General features: G+C 37.3%; 1 protein-coding gene across 2 annotated transcripts in view; it reads right to left on the bottom strand.

Moving 5' to 3' along the window:
- Positions 1-10,611: 10,611 nt before the first annotated feature.
- The window catches only part of LOC136968561 (flavin-containing monooxygenase 5-like), a 134,147-nt gene continuing 127,381 nt past the window's right edge, over positions 10,612-17,377 (bottom strand). Inside the window, exons 1-2 of one of the 2 annotated variants that reach the window (XM_067262553.1) lie at positions 16,687-17,362; positions 10,612-11,654 (exon numbers count right to left, since the gene is read on the bottom strand). In XM_067262553.1, coding sequence (XP_067118654.1) covers positions 10,677-11,654; positions 16,687-17,307 — 1,599 coding nt within the window. In that variant the 5' untranslated portion in view covers positions 17,308-17,362 and the 3' untranslated portion in view covers positions 10,612-10,676. Of the gene's footprint in view, positions 11,655-16,686; positions 17,363-17,377 lie in introns of those variants that run through there. The other variant, XM_067262554.1, reaches the window with a different exon arrangement.

Below are 17,377 nucleotides of genomic sequence, written 5' to 3'. Positions count from 1 at the left end.
AGTTGTGGACAGTAAATTTAGTCATTTCTAGTTCTAGAGGTCTAAAATCAATGTTCCCTCTAAGCAGCGCGGCCGCGAGACCGCGCACTGCTCAAATTGTTGCCGCGCACGAGAATTTATGTGCCGCGCGGGCGAACACGCGCACTGATTTGAATTGTTTACTTATTTCTCACTCCGTCTGCAACGTGATCATTGCTACTTATATTTCGATTAAATACATTAAATCATTGACAAAAGATAATATTTTGTATGGAAGTATGTTTTAAAATGAATTTTGATCTCTACTTTATAATTAATTATTTTAATTTTTATAGGAAAAAATAAGAATATATATACGATTAGAATAAGATAAGATAGAATAAAATTATATATATATATATAATCCGATTGGTCCTGTCAACCGAGCCTTGTGTTTGGCTATGGCGAGGCTTTCCATGAACTATCTTAACATCTTTCCACATGGCCCATAGTTCGGATATGACTCGATTCCGGAATTCCCTACCATTATCTGAATGCAATATAGCCGGAGCACCAGCTTCTCGGGTGTCGTTTCGACCTCCATCAAAGTTCATCTCTGCTTGTCGGCATACACCGGCGATTGTTCGAATGTATAATAATATAAACAAATATTCGGTCTTTCGCAGTGACATATACGTATCAGTGGCGCCGTCATTGGAAGCGGTGGAAGCGCCGCTTCTCTTCTATTTTCTAAAAAATAAATATGCGAGATCCGCCAGAGTAGTAACCAGTTTATATTTAAAACCGTCCACCACTTACTGGGCTCCGAGGGCAAGTCGGCCTCTCTAAGTAGGATGGCTTCCTTAAGATTAATTTTATTTTATCAGAAGTTTGCAAAAACTCCTGAATGACGTTTTCTCCCGACACCAGTTAACCTTTAAATTTAGCGGGGTAACGCGCTTTTAAACCTGGCGGAATAACGAGTGGGAGGGTCGCGAGTAAGTTTGGAAAGGTGCTGAAAGGATTTGAGTCATTGATGAATTCATTTAACAATAACAAATAAGATTTAATAAATGCATAAACTGAAATATACAACAAACGAACCAACTTAAAGCTATCTTAACTCTAAAACAACTTGGAGATCGCGATACCTCATTTATATTAGCAGACTCGATGTCTTCCGATGTCTTCTATTTAAAGTTCTTACTTCTTCCATAAGCACATTATTACAGGTCTTTACTCTTCTACTCAACAATCGGGCACTTTTATTTAGAGCAGGACTTATATCATATTTAATCTATGTGAAGAATGTTGTTTGGCGGTCGAAGATTTAGGCGGACCGCTCTAAAGTCTATGTGGAGAGCTCCTCGTAGCTTTCTTATTGAAACCACGTTCGTGGACGATCTCCTAACTATTCATTGGAGAACCCAGAGGGGCTTTCTCTTGCGATGAAAGTCTTCAGCCAACTCCTCGATTTGGGCGCGAAGTTTGATAATATTCTTGGAGTTTACCCAATCAAATTATTACAATATTACGTCATGGAGGGGTAAAACAAAGAGTAAAACTGCTTGACGTCAACATGACAAAGTGATGATAAACGATCTTTAAATCGGCAATAACTTCCTTTTTAACGGAAGCGGGTTAAAATCCTCCCTTTACTTAATTTATAAATTTAAGATATAACTGGTCCTCTCAAGGTCAAATTATTACCATACCTGGTTCGGAACATCATTTAACAACAGATTGTATAAGAATTTAGGACCTTTGATGTTCATTATTTACAGTTATTATGTAAAGGGGGGCAAAATGACATCATTGTGTTATCAGTCATCGCATCAATTTCTGTCAACACTTCCTTCTAGATTCTGACGCGTTTTGTCAAGTAGAATATATTCTAATAATAGTTTAAATAATAATTTTTAAATGAATTGAATAAATATATTATTTTTTACTACAATTTTAAATAACTATAGTCTCGAAAATCTCACAAATATTGCGCGATTATTTTCATATAATTAAAATTAATATTTTATTATAACCGCATTATGTATGTGAGAGCCGCGAATTTACGCATTTGACGGAACTTCCAATGTGTCGGAAATTGTAACAAATCAAACGGAAGAACGCGCCGGTGAGAAATTAGATCGTCATCACCGTTTTGATAAGAATCTGATGAGAAAATTGACACGTAAGTGCCAACTCGGCGCTGTTGTGTCAACTTTTGACGGTCGTGTGACCCCCTTTCCCACGTCAAGGAGATAAAAAGCGAGAGTAGCCGGAACTCGAGGAGAGCGATTCAACGGGAAGTTAGATCGGGACATTGCGCGCATCCCGTCTCCCGGGCCTCCATACGTCGGACTGGACCCAAGAAGAGGAGAAGAACATCGACGACAACGACCCTTCCATACAACGGTTCGTCGAATCGACTCTCCGCTACGCATAAGAGAGGTATTTAGGGGGCTAAAAACTTGTAAACTCTCTCCGCCAGCAAACCATTAGAAATAGAACGAGCACGCGTTTCGCGAGCAACGTAGAACTAATGGCTCTCCTCTCGATAGGAGTATTTGTACTTGTATTTAGCCGCATATTTAACCTGTATATCCTACCTTTAGTTATAGAATAAACGCTGTTATGTTAAGACCTGTCTCCTGTCAATCTAAGGTCACCTGTCGACTTACTTGCGACCTCCCCACTCACTTTTTGCCCTCCTAGCCATCCGAAACGACAACGAGGTCAGTTTAGTTGGTGGAAGCTACACACGTATAACGCTTCCAATCTATCAGGGACCGGTCTTAAGGAGGATGCACACATGCGGCGCGGCAAGGAAAAGCGGTGTCGCAAACGCGTCTTCGCCGCGCGGCAGCACGACCACACAAGCGGCAATCCGTTTACATTTCGGCGCATGCGTTCAGTATACAAGATGGCGAACGATACTGACACTCCGCTATCCACGTGTTTACAAATTTTGTTCGGTACGGCTTGTTTTATTTAGCTAGAAGATTTCGCTAGAAAATTCGAATGAAGATTTTGGATTAGAGATATCATATTGGCAAGAATCTTGCCGAGATATTTTGTTGTATCGATAAAGAACTGATGTACTGTACAAAGTAGGCTTATTCTTCGATTAAGATCTCTCGATAAAGAATACTACTTCGAGTAAGATTCGGTTGTTTTGTTCTTTGAATTAAATAATATATGATTACTGTATCTGTGTCGAATTTGTGTTAAATTTATTATTCTTTTCTCTTTATTCCGATGTTAGTTATTTCGGTTAACCACGTCGAACTTTCCGCCATTAAAACACCAGATGATTGTATTTTCTCACGTGACTGCCAGACGAATTGTTATTGGCTGATAGAAACGCGTCTTGGAGGCTGCCGCCGCGAAAGATAGAATTCGACCAACTTTCGCGGCACGAGAAAAGCGGCACGAAATAGACCTCTGCGGCGAGAAAAAGTGATCTTAATCGAAGAATAAGCCTATTTTGTACATCAGTTCTTTATCGATCCAACAAAATATCTCGGCAAGATTCTTGCCAATACGATATCTCTAATCCAAAATATTCATTCGAATCTTCGACGAAATCTTCTAGCTAAATAAAACGAGCCGTACAAAACAAAATTTGTAAACACGTGGATAGCGGAGTGTCGATATCGTTCGCCATCTCGAATACTGAACGCATGCGCCGAAATGTAAACGGATTGCCGCTTGTGTGGTCGTGCTGCCGCGCGGCCGATAAGAATTTACTGGTATGTTTTTATGATAGTGCTGTACAGTTGACAGGAGTTTAAAAAAATCCATTAAAATATTTGATATATTTATTCCGCTCTCCCATCTTATATTATTTATGGATTTCGATGTTAAACCAGTGATATTACGATTTAGTACGTCTCATCTATAAGGGAATGCAGAAAAATCGTGTACAATTCTTGTATAATGTTAAAAAATTAACTGTTACTTTGGCAGCGTCATTTACAAGTAAATTTAATGAAAGATGCGTAAGGTACAAAAAAAGCTCTAGAATTTATTTTCCTTAAATTTACGATTTATATATCTGTTGTCATAAAAATTTCTTTCCACTGAAAAAACGCCAAAAAACGGTTTATTCTAAATTAACCGTTTTTTGGCGTCTTTCAGGCGAAAACTTTATTAGTTTAAAAAACATAAGTAAAAGTTGTTTGTAGTCGGACACCCATTGTTTATATCAAACTGCCGGGCAGAAACCATAAACCGCGGAAAGAAGCCGTCCTACGATCGGTGGAAGATCGAATTCGTCTTCGATTTTCACCTTTCTCGCCCTCCAGGTAGAAGTCTGGTTACGCTTAGTAACGAGGGACTAGGCGCTCGGGAAGCGTGACCGAAGGAGAACGACCAATCAAAATGGACGAAAGAACGGAGATTGATATAATCCCGCAATCCAGGACACCTGGCACTCGGTTAACGTTCCCAATAACCAAAACGCCGTGTATTAACGCGCAAAAAAGCAGTTTCTCGTCTATTTTTCCAACCCGTAACCCTGCCACTTCCGACTTCGTCCGTTGGTGTCGGCGACACGGTCTGTCTCCCACCTGTCTTTCGGACTCGTCAACGCCACTGCCCCGGGGCCACCGTCGATAGACGATCGAACCTCATCGACGTCCGGGACGTCCGAACGGCCGATTGTCCTAAAGCATACTATTTTGTACATAGTGTAAGTTTATTTTACGTTAAAATAAACGGTTTTTGTTAGATACCTGTCTGTCGTCTTTGTCTTGTGAATCAAGCGAATACAGTACTGTACACAAAGAAACTGGAATTTTTAAAATCAGAAACTTTAATTCGCGTACCTGCATACAGGAAGTTTTGTGGGATGCCAGCTATAAAATCTCTATCCCCGACAGATATATATTAGTATAGTGCCCGACAATATAAAGAGAATACCGACATAAGTTTAAACCTCGTGACGATTCTTTCTTTACAAAAATAACTAGTCTACTAGGGGTAATTAAAATATATGTACAGTACATCTTACTGCTAAACTTATAACTAATTATAATTAATGTAGGATGATAGATAAATTTAGAACAATAAAGTAAAGGATAGAAAGAAAAAAGAAAGGGGTACCCAAATATTTCGGCTCTATTACGGTGCGGTACATATAACGTTGGACGGATCCAGTGGCGTGCCGTGACATTCGACGATAGGGAAGCCGTGTTTGTGTAAGAAGCCGACTTACAGGGGCAATCGATTAATTGCGCGTCGGGGCCCGTTCGTATTCGTTCGTTCGATAAGCCAGTAAAAACCGTATACTTCTTTAAATGTATTTTTAATAGATTATCCGACGTACTTAATAAATAAGAAAGTTCAATATAATTACCTCCGTTATTAGATTCAATAAATTCCCTACGCCCTCTAAATGCCAATTCTCGCTTCGAGAAAAAACACATAACTTCTATTAATTTAGATGTATCTATTAATCGTAATTATCTCGTTATAATTTTCAATATTTATTTTATATCGTCTACCAATGTTAAATTCTATTCCGCTTCGATTTCCAAATTGCTTCAATTTTACGAAAGAATCGTCATTCGTCACAAATTTTATCGTCAAAATGTCGAAATTTTTTTGTCGACGTATTTATATTTAATTTAGGCATCGGTCTTTCTCTTTTAATAACGTTTTCTTTTTCGTTATACGGTCTCGAGCCAAAACTTTTTTAAAATAAATTTTTGAATCACTAGCCACGATATAAGGGCTAAAATTAAAATTATCAGAAAAAACTTACTCGGTAAAACAAAATGTGTGACGAATATACGTGCCTAGTACAAAAAATTCTTCGAATGTATGAACATACTTTGTTAAATGAAACTTATAATTAAATATAACTTTGCGAAGAAACGTACATAAAAATAACAAAATATTCTTTACTTTTTAAATCTTAAAACAGTCCACTTAGCGAAATAGCTCCCTACGAGTGGCTAACGAATGAAATCGGAGACGTCCTGGTAGGTGTGCGCGTACCAAATCCCGAGGGTGCCGATACCGGTGAATGTCGAATGCCTCTTTTGTCGCGTCACTGGTATATCTCAAAGGACGCCACGGGGTTGTCGTAGATTTTAAACGTTTCTCGCCGTAGCCGTAAAAATCTAAATACGTTAAACTTAACGGATTGTCCGTCGTTCGTTTTCTAACTAATTGGTTTTAGGATCGAGTGTTCGCGGAAATTTCCAAAATTTACGACTTTTCGGTCACTCACGTCGAACTGGAAAAATTTCTGTCTTTATTACGTCTAATATTACGAAGAGAACAGACCCCACCGTACTCGGCGAGAGATCGGTTCGGTTAAGCTTCCGTTTAAGTAAAATTTCGGCTCTTTCGTCGGGGTTTTATTTATGTTTCTAATTCCCTAATCGCTTAATTATTTAACTACTACTTAAGTAGAAATAAGTCGAAACCGGTTACTTTGTACTCGAATATCTGTAGTCTCCGGAAAGAAGTGGAAAGAAATTTTTACGACAACAGATACATAAATCGTAAATTTAAAGAAAATAAATTCTAGAGCTTTTTTTGCACCATTGTACGTCTCATTCGTTAAATTTGGTTGTAAATGATGCTGCCAAAGTAACAGTTAATTTTTTAACACTGTACTAGAATTGTACACTTTTTTTCTGCATCCCCTTACAGTGGGACATACTAAATCGTAATATCACCGGTTTAACATTGAAATCCGAAAGTAATATAAGACGGGAGAGCGGAATAAACGCGGAATAAATATATGAAATATTTTAATGGATTTTTTTAAAACTTCCGTCAACTATACAGAACTATCGTAAAAACGTGCCAGTAAACTCCTATCGGTCGGGTTAAAGTTACAAATCTAGTCTAGGGTGGGCAACCTTTTTTATAACACGGGCCGGAATAAATTTTACGTTTTTTTCCGCGCCGTAGTAGTTAATTGACGCCTTCTTGCGACTCGTAATTTTTTTAGTCTGCAAATATGAAATAAATAAATAAAAAGTTAATTACTACATTTATTTCTCTTATCGTTTTCGAAAATTACAAAGAACTGGCCCGCGGGCCGGGGGTTGCCCGCCGTTGATCTAGTCTGCTCGTGATTCGCATAATCGGAACGAGGGTGGCCGAATATCTAGCGGGCGGCTAACGGCCCACAACCGCTCCGGGATATAAAGTCGGACTCTTTACGCGTGTGTCGCTTCTACCGGCTAAACCGGGTGAGGTTGGTGCACTGTAAACCGCGTGTGACAATGCCTATATAATCTGGCTGATTAGAAACTGACCCGGTTTCGACATTCCTTCCGCCACCGAATTATTCGAATATACAATAGCAATCTTATCGTTTTTTTCACACGTAGTATAGAAATTTGTAAAACATACGTGATGCAGTTATAATAAAATATTAATTTTAATTAATTCAAAGTACGTTAAAATATGAAAATTTATATTTTATAAAATACAAGGGAAGGTCATTGGAAGGTGGAAGCGGCGCTTCCATCGCTTCCAATGACGGCACGCCACTGGACGGATCTCTTCTTAATTACGAAAAATGTCAATATCTTCACTAAAACGTAAATTTCTTAACAGACGGGGACAAAAAGAATACACTTGAACGTTTTTTTTTTCGATCGGAATTTTTCTTCTTTCACTCGTACCTCTTTGTCGTCTCCACGTGGTCCCAAAAACGTAGTGGAGAGCTACCTTTTGCGAGTCTTTCCTTGTCCAGTCCTGGCCAAAGAATGACCACTTTGTCCTCGTTCTACCCTGAGAGCCGCATACCGTCCGATTGTCCTCAAAAGACCGCCTGCTGTTGCGCCGTTAAGCACCGGTTGGGAGAGAATTCCAGGAAGGGAAGATAATAGGAATAGGAAGAAGAAAGGAAAATATATATTCTAATCTATATATATATAAAAACGAATGTATGTCTGTCTGTCTGTCTGTTTGCCCTTCATGCATTACTACACCATTTATCCGATTGCCATGAAACTTTGGGAAGTTATTTAATACACTCCCGTGGAGGTTTGTGGCATATGTGAAGACCACCATTTTCCCCCCTTCCAAAAATATCTTTATATATGGGTTAAGGCTTTTATGTCCAACAGATGGCGCTAACTCTGACAACCTAAGTTTGCTTTTCTGTGAGAATGTACTAAAGCAGATCATTTTCTATCTATCTATATAAATAAAATATAACGTTCGTTTGTTCCTACCGATTTCTTTGAAATTTTGACACGACGTTGCATTCGAATACGCACGTGTTTTTATATAATATACATGTCGAAATTCCCCCCACTGGGGGGAGATGGACAGGATTAAGGCTTACCGTGAAGAACTCGGTTTTTATTATACTATTTTAGATGCGTTTTTGATTGCGTTTTAATAGGGTACGTCAAGAGAATGTGCACTAAGAAGGGATTTTTTGAAATTCTCCCACGGGAAAGTGTTATACATTTATAATAGATACATTTTGAGCCACAACAACGCGTGGCCGGTACAGCTAGTATAAAATAAAATACAACTGTACAGTACAATAATGGCATTTAGCCACAGTCTCCTCCGCCACCACTCGCGTACGAATGGACCCCAGACCATCACTGACAAGCAATTAATCGATTACCTCTGGAAGTCGGCTTCTTACAAAAACCAGCTTCCCTAGCATCAAATGTCACGGCACGCCGCTGATCCGAATGATCAGAAAACTGCCACCTTGTCGACGTTTCGAACATATTTGTTTTTAAGTCTTAAATTGTGGCAACGATCCACCTAGGCAATCCAAATTATACTTTTTCCATCACTCCACATAATTATCTTTTATTTTTCTTTCCAATACATCATTTCTTTGGCCCATTTTAATCTTTCCTGTTTGTGTGCATTTGTTAAGGCAGGGGTGGGATTTCTTTGACTAAAGAAATTGGCCTGATTCTTTTATAATTTGGAAATTACCGATTCGGATATCGCATTGTCAGGATCTTATGGAAATTTGACGTATTGGAAATGACGATGTATTATTGTCAATTTCTTTTAAAACATCTAATTTTATTCGTTACTATCGAAGGCCATTCTTTGGAGCATTATTTACTGTAAGCCTCTCCTAGACGTATAAAATAGTGATGATAACGAATAGTATGTTCGGCCACGCTCATGGCCGAATACCGAATATTCGGCCAAACTATTCGACTCGATTAACGCGCGTACGAAAATTGGCGCGCAAACCTTATTACGGCAAGGACCGCGCACCCCGCTCTCTATCGGCCCGCTGTCACTACGATTTTTTCTTTCAGTAAGTCTAAATTATTTAAATTAATTAATTAAATTATAATTATTAAAGTTAATACGAGATGGAGTCTAACGTCTACCTCTAGTGCCAAATTGGTTTATAATTTATGTAATAGCCGTAAATAGCCCGATACGATTCGGCAGTTGTTGGTATTTAGATGTAAGTTATAAGTTATTTTATTTGCAATCGATCTTTTTAAGCGCTAAAATTTTGTTTTTACTACGTATTTGTAGACCGAATAGTACCCTAAGGATATACTTTAGTGGGGACACACGGTCTAGTTTCTGCCCAGTTGTGGAACAGTTCAAATATATTACTGGGGGTTTCTATTTGTGAAGTTTTGTCATATTTTGTGGCTATTGTTTTTGTCCATATTTTAAAAATTAACACGATTTCAAATGTTATCTTTTGCATATAACGAGAAATGCTGATTCTTTGCTTTATATATAAAATAAATTATATATTAGTTACTTGTCTTCTAGAAATAGATTAAATACGATAAGTTTCGATAAAACGTTTCGTAACTCATTTTAAAATATCGTAAAAATATTAAAATATACGCGAATACCAATATAACGTAATTCACTAAACAATAACATTAATGCCCGATACATTCTAACCTGCACGTCATCGATGCCGTAAGATATCGGGCTAGATAAAGGCTATATTATTATTTAATTACGAAATAATTTAATACTAGAGTTAGACGCTATTTCTTATTAACTTTAATAATTATAATTTAATGTTCGGCATTAATAAAAGTTGCCAAAATGATTAATTTACTGCGTTTTTGAGTTTTCTTACTCCTGTTTTTAGGTATTCGGTATTCGGCCGAATAGCGAAAAATAGGCCGAATACCGGGTAGTAACCGAATATTCGTTACGTCACTACTATAAAATTATTAATTAAATTACGACCGGTTCCTTCCGAGCCATAATTAGCTCTTGTTCTATGTCTATAAGTCCCTCGACACGTCTCGTGACACAACGTATAAATTAATGTTAATTAACCAATTTGAAATTACGTTGCCATTTGCAATTGGGTAAGTAGCCTTCTCCAATGGCAAAAACGTGTATATTAATTACATCGAATTTGATACTTTAAAAAAAAAGTTTGTACTGCGCCTATATTATGGGACACGAGAAAATCGAAAAGTTTACTGTATAAATTATTTATCAAATTTTAAATAATAAATGTTTGTTGGAATGTAGTTGTTACGCAATAACTATACAAACAATTAATTATTTCTTCATTTCTTACAACAGTCGTTAGAAACTTTATTTTATTGGGTGACCCACATTTAAGGAATGCGCCTTATATATATTGTTTTGTGTACTGTGTTTAACAACAGCAAATATCAGTACAACAATAACAAAAACCAAATTTACTATTATTTCTATTCGTGTACAATATCATCAATCACGTTGATTCGCTTCACACTTCAACTTCAAAAATACATTATCTTTGAAAACAGAAAAACAATTACCACAAAAATGACTGAATAGGCGAGAATCGAGTGATTTTCTACTTTCTTCGTCGCTTTGTGTCTGGTTTGCAAAGGAGCGACAACTCTTTGTGGATAGCCGAGAATGGTTTCTCGAGCTTCGCTCCACGAATGAGGACCTCGAAGTCTGTATTGATAAGGAAGACTCGGACCGGTCATCAATGCCCAAAATAACTTCGGGTCGGTGAAAAACATCTTCGCGAAGTCGGGTTTCGCTCCGATTAACGAAGCTAATTCGTCCAAGTAATTGATGTAATCCACTTGGATGGTGTGACGTTTGGCATCGTAATAACGCTTCTTGATTGCTCTCAATTGTTTCTCGATGTCTTTTCTCATTTCTTGTTCGCTGGGAAAAGGAACCTTCTTTACTAGAACTTGAACAAACCATCTAATTTGCATTTCACCGATGGGAAAGCCGCCTCCGAAAGGCTGTATCAAAGCCACGATACCTAAGGTGGGATGTTTCAGATGCGGAGGATATACGAACTTGTATAATTCCACTCGGTTATCCGCGGTGTCTACGATCTTCTTATCCAAGAAAGGAAACTTAATTTGGTATCCGGTGGCCAGAATGACGCGGTCTACTTCGGTGACTTCGGAGTCTCCTTTAAAAAGTACTCCGTTTTCTTCGAAACGTTCGATATCGCCTTTGACCGTGACCGTACCGCTCAAAATTCTGTTCGGCAATGCGTCGTTAACCATGGGATGTTGCTGAAAAAATCTGTGTTTGGGCTTTAACTGGTAGGTTTCGTGATCGAAAGCCTTATTCAAATATCTCTCCATATACCAGCTGGACAGACTGAGAGGAACCAAATTGAACAATATATTTATAAATCGAGTAGTGAAGATTTCGTCACCTGGTCTTCCGTTGTGCCCTACTCTACGCATTACCCAACAGCCGCTCCGTGTACTGAGGTATACCTAAAAATAAGTAATGGTAGATTATAAATCATTGAAAAATTTAAAATACAAATTATTTTCTAACAATTAACAAAGTGAAAGATATATTGACTTATTTATCGCCTGTTAATTTTTCTGCGTTAAAAATAAACTATTTTGTTGGAGATACACAATAAAACCCGTGTAAGCCGGAATCGCGTGTTAAACTCGAATGGCGCTTTAGCTTTAATTAATTTCAATTCGGTAAATTCTCGATTTAACGCGATAGCTGGGGAAGGAGCCGAAACCACTATTGCCACTATTGCCGAAAGTTCCTTAAATCGAATATACTTCAAAACGTATATTAATGTCGTACATATAATGAACAGGATGTATTAAAATGTTGCTAAACGTAAACGATTATTATAATGTATATTGAATAATTTATACTCTTTGACTTATTAAAAGATGTAAGGAATACAATCGTGAATAAGATGTGTACCATCGTATTAATATCCCAGCAATTGCGATATGAACGAGGATCGTCGAATCGAAACGCATTTATCACAATGAAAATGTCGAAGAGAAGTAAACGAATTTTCATTCGATCGCTCTTTAGTGTCTACTTTTAAAACAGTTTTATCTCGGAAGAACAGTCGGAAAAGAAGTTTGTATTTTAACAACTAACTACTGTTTTAGGTACGATCGTTCTTTCGCAACACTTCATTTATCAGTTTCACTTATTTCGTTTAGAATAAAAGATTTCGTCCTACAAAACAACGCCCCGAGGAGTTTTTATGCCTCTTTTAAGCACTTTTAATCATTATATATCGTTAGGCAACCTAAAAGTGACACGAAATATTCGACTGTTCGAAATTATACAGTTGTTCTTGGATAACTCGAAGTGGGAGATTTACCGTAGCCGTAATCGGATGGTAAAATACTACGATACAAACAACGCAGACAGACGTATTTCTGTCACGTGTCCTAAATTTGTACGTAAACAAAATGAAAAATAATTATATTATAATCGCGAAAGTCTGTTACGCGAGTTTGACGTCGATCGATCGCTTTCCGCCGTGTCTTAGAGGTCGCCTCGAGAGCATCCCGTTTTGCCCGTTTCGTCCGTTTTCTTGTACGTAGATCGGAAAGAGAACCTCGGGAAACGTGTCGATCCAATATTACACATCGCTCGTTTCTATATTTAATATTTGATTGACAAATTAGCGTTTAAGAAGTTACTTAATACGCGAAATCAGCTTAAATTGTTTGTTTTCCCGTCGTAAGTTCGGACCGCGATAAGCGATTCGCAGTTTCTTCGCCCGTACAGTACGTAATAGTATCGATAGTAGCGATTGGATATAGTTTGACAGGTATTGTTTCTGTATAAAATCTGTGGCAAATTTATCGATGCCCTTTGGGATATAATTTATAAATATAAATTGCAGAATATTTATTTCTATTCATTTTTTTGTGTTTGAAACTTTCTAAACTTAAATGTTATTCAAATTTTATTATCGTGAAGAAATGAGCTGCCAAGATCTTTGCAGTTTTGAACTGGGGCGAGTTTGAAACGTCAAAATGCAAAAAACTTTGGTGTTTTCTTGTACGTAACAATAATTAATACAAAAAGTTTTTAAAAATAAAATTTCCTAACGGATGTCGCCTAACACAATTTTAACTTTTCTGCTGGGAAATGACGCAACTCGTCGCCGAATAATTTTTTACATCGGTAATTTGTCTGTATGTCCGTGCGCAGAAATGAAATTGTTATTTCATTTATGTTCTTTTTAAGATTAATTTTTCCCGTTAAATGAACGTTTTCTTTAAAAAAGCTTCTTAAAATTGTATTTTTTAAAGATTAATTTTAATCTTGAGATATTTTGCTTGTTATAAAGAAATCTTCGCAAGTTTCTAACAATTGCCAGACTGGATTTATACAAATGCGACTTTTTCTGATACAAATATTATGTAATGCGCTATAGTTTTTTTAATAATAATGTAATCGTGATAAGGTTTACGTGTTCGCGTACTTGGATTAGTGGAAGTTGATAATTCCCGTTTCGACGATAGAGACGGGCGCAGCGAGAAAGATGGCCGAATGCTTGTCTGTTTCGGAGCCAGCGCAGTTGTTGCGGAAATTAGTGTTTGCCACGCTCGACGGCGAAGTAAGGCGAAAAGACACGGTGTCGCCATCCGTCTGGAAACAATCGAGAATTAGCATTCGTTTGCGGATTAAGAAAGGAGTGGCCGTCTTTTCGGGTCGTGACCCCGAGGAGGTCGCCATCGTTGGTGAATAAAATTGAAATTTTCGATACGCGCCCAGTTCCGGTCGTGCCCGCCGGTGGCCGAGTGAATTTTAATCAAATTGAAGTTCGAATTAATAAAAATCAACTTTGAATCACAAATAAAGGAAGATTAAAAATATTATAAATTAAAATTACAGTCGGAAGAGTCCGAGATAATAAAAATAACAGCATAACTAAAGTTCGAATTTATAAAAATACAGCATTATTTCCAAAACTAGAATAAAGTGCGAAGATAGTCCGGCAGCGAGTTGCGTAACTTTTCCGGTAAGAGTTAAAATTGTACGCGTAGCCATCCGTTACGAAATTTTATTGGAAAAACTTTATATCTTATTAATTATCATAAACGGAAAAAGCTTAATTTTGAGGATGGAGATGAGTCATAAAAAACTGTAAATTCTAATAACGAGAAAAACTAATTCTGATCTTATTCGAGATACCACAAGTGACTTACTTATATCTCCCCGCCTCCTCGACCCCAACTATCAAAATTTAATAACATCGATCCTCCTTATACACAAACCCGCTCGCAAAACTCGAGAAATTTTTCAACAAAAGACGAGAGATTTTAAGCTTCAATTTGAGTGAAGGAAATGACGCTCCCACCCGTTAACATCCATACACACGAAACCTCCCCCCCCCGCAATGTTTGTATTTCTCGACGTTTCGAGGCTGCTCGAAGTCCAAAAATGTAAAAATCTTGGGAAGTCATTTTAGAACGACCGCCATCTTTTCTCGTGTCATATATAACGGTTACGAAAGTAATTTGAATGCGATTTAAATTAATAAAGATAAAATTGGAACTTAGAAAGCCAAAAAATCAAATTATCGCAATTTGCGTTAAAAATTATATTCCAAAGTGTATCGATAAAATTGTCATACGTTTTACACAAGATAAATCTATGTCAAAGTTTATCCAACATAGAATAGGGGAGAGCGGGGCTACAAGTTCCGTTTTTTAATCAACCTTATATTTTGTTAAGAAAACATAATTCTAGCATAAGTATTAAGAGATTAAAATTTAGTAATATATCTAACTTTGCTATAAATACAGTTTTTGGGGTTGATTTTTTGTAAGTTTTTTTATAATTAATAATACAATACCTAAAGTCGGAAAGTAACAACTTATCCCGGTTCGGGGCTAGTTGTTAACAGGGTGGGGCAAGTTGTTACGAGATCTATGGAAGGTGTAATATGTAAAAAAAATACAATAATTTATTTAATTAAGTATGTATTTAAAGACTAATCAATAATATCTTATCAATAATTAGTTGTTTTTCTTAAATTTATTATAAAGAAAACATTTTTACGTTTCAACATTTATAACTTTTACTTAAAGAAAAGGGGAGAAAGGAACATCCTTTCTAAGTTCTTGTATAACACCAGAAGTTGCAGGCAAATTTACAACTCCCGATGACCCTGGCTGATCCAAGATTTGTCTTTCGTCAGTAAAGCTTACATTTAACAAATACTCTGCTAACTTGTTTTCCCGTTCTTCAATAAAGACCAATCTTACTATTTTCTAGCCAATCGCAGCGTTTTCTACTCCAGATTTCAACTTCTTTACAAATCTATATAACGTCATATGACAAATATCTAATTCTCTGGCAACAGTTTTTATTTTTTAACCATCTTTAATAACTGCATCTGCATCTCTTTGCATCAACTCCCGAGATACAGAACCCCGTGTTGTTTTTCGAATATAAGTCCGCATACCGCAAAAGAAAAAAACATTATTTTTACTGCATTGCCGGTACAGATGAACGGGGGCAAGTTGTTCTAAGGTCACAACATGCCCCCAAAGAAGGGAACATCTAGCCCCGATAACACATGGGTTCAAAACAGCAACTACTAGATTAGGTTACGAGACATATACAGTTTTAGAGTAGTATATCAAGATACTCGATATATTTTTGAATAAAAATACCAAACAACTAATCGCTAATTATTTAAATTCGCCAGATATACCAAAAATACCAAACACGAAAATATTTACTTATGCGGATCAGCGACGTACAGGCTCTCTTTCCAATGTACCGGTCGTCACTGGCCTGATTAAGATAGCTGCCGTCGGTGCGCAGAAACGTTCGATTTCGTGACATATTTACTAATTATATATATATTTTTTCCTTGTGCAGCTATTTCACTCGGAACAACTTACCCCGGGAACTTTTAGCCCCGCTCTCCCCTACTCGCGATCGAATGTTTGATTTTTTCTTAAGTTACGTCTAAAGTAATTTGAATGCGATTTAAATTAATAAAGATAAAATTGGAACTTAGAAAGCTACAAAATTAAATTACCTCAATTTGCGTTAAAAATTATATTCCAAAGTGTGTCGATAAAATTGTCATATGTTTTACGTAAGATAAATCTATGTCAAAGTTTATCCAACATAAATACTCACGATCGAATGCTTGATTTTTTCTTAAGTTCGTCTTAATGCTATTCTAATGTCACTTTTTCAAAGCGCGACAGAAAGCCAGGCGAAAAATACACTTCGACATAACGAGACATTCGATTTAAGTTCGACTTTTTGAAAGTCAATTGCATTATTTCTATTACTCTCGACCGACAGTAGGCCTATAAAGAATATAAACCCGTTAATAAAGAAGATTGCTATCCGTAATACTTCGTAAACACATACACAAACAGAACGCGTATAATACGTACGTGTGCTTAAAGGTGTACGAAGCAGCTGATAAATAAGAAAAAGTAACAGAAATTATCATAACTAAAGTATAGTTCGAAAAGTTTTAAATTTGTTTACTCTTTTAGCGACTGAACTGGTCTCCACAGCTGCGTCGGTTCCAGAATTGCCCGCTCCTACCACCACAACTCTCTTTCCTTCGAATTCGTTCGGTGTTTTATAACTGTGAGTGTGAGTGATTCTTCCTCTAAACTTTTCCTGTCCGGCGAAAGTAGGGATATTCGGAAACACGTGATGGCCGGTGCATACCATAACCGCGTCTACGGTCTCTTCTCGCTCCTCTTTACTCTTCGAGTTTACACTCGCGATCGTCCATTTGCCGGTCGAATCGTAATCGTCGGCCCGAACGATCCTTTCCACTCGATGGTGGAACTTGATGTGCGGCATTAGATCGAATTTCTCTGCGTAGAGACGAATATGCTTGAACATCATGGTGTTATGCATGTAATTCGGATACTCCTTCGGAGGAGGAAAATCACTGGCCGCAGTCATTTCTTTGCTGGTATTGATGATAGTGGATTTTGCAACCGAAGCCAAACCCTCTTCGTCGCTGTCTCTGTATCTCCACAGACCTCCTATGTCATCAGCTTTTTCGTAGCAAACTACGTCTAAACCTTCTTCTTTACAGCCTTTGATGGATCCCAAGCCACAGATACCCGCGCCTATAACAGCTACACGCATGTTTAATCCCGTATAATTCTTCTCTAGTTGCTAGTATTAATTCCAGATCTCCCGACCTTTGAACGATTTT

Source organism: Centruroides vittatus, unplaced genomic scaffold, assembly GCF_030686945.1.
Source record: "Centruroides vittatus isolate TY-2023 unplaced genomic scaffold, ASM3068694v2 contig_15, whole genome shotgun sequence".
Taxonomy (NCBI): domain Eukaryota; kingdom Metazoa; phylum Arthropoda; class Arachnida; order Scorpiones; family Buthidae; genus Centruroides; species Centruroides vittatus.
The sequence above is the reverse complement of the archived record's forward strand: the minus strand, read 5'-3'. Positions and strand labels throughout refer to the sequence as shown.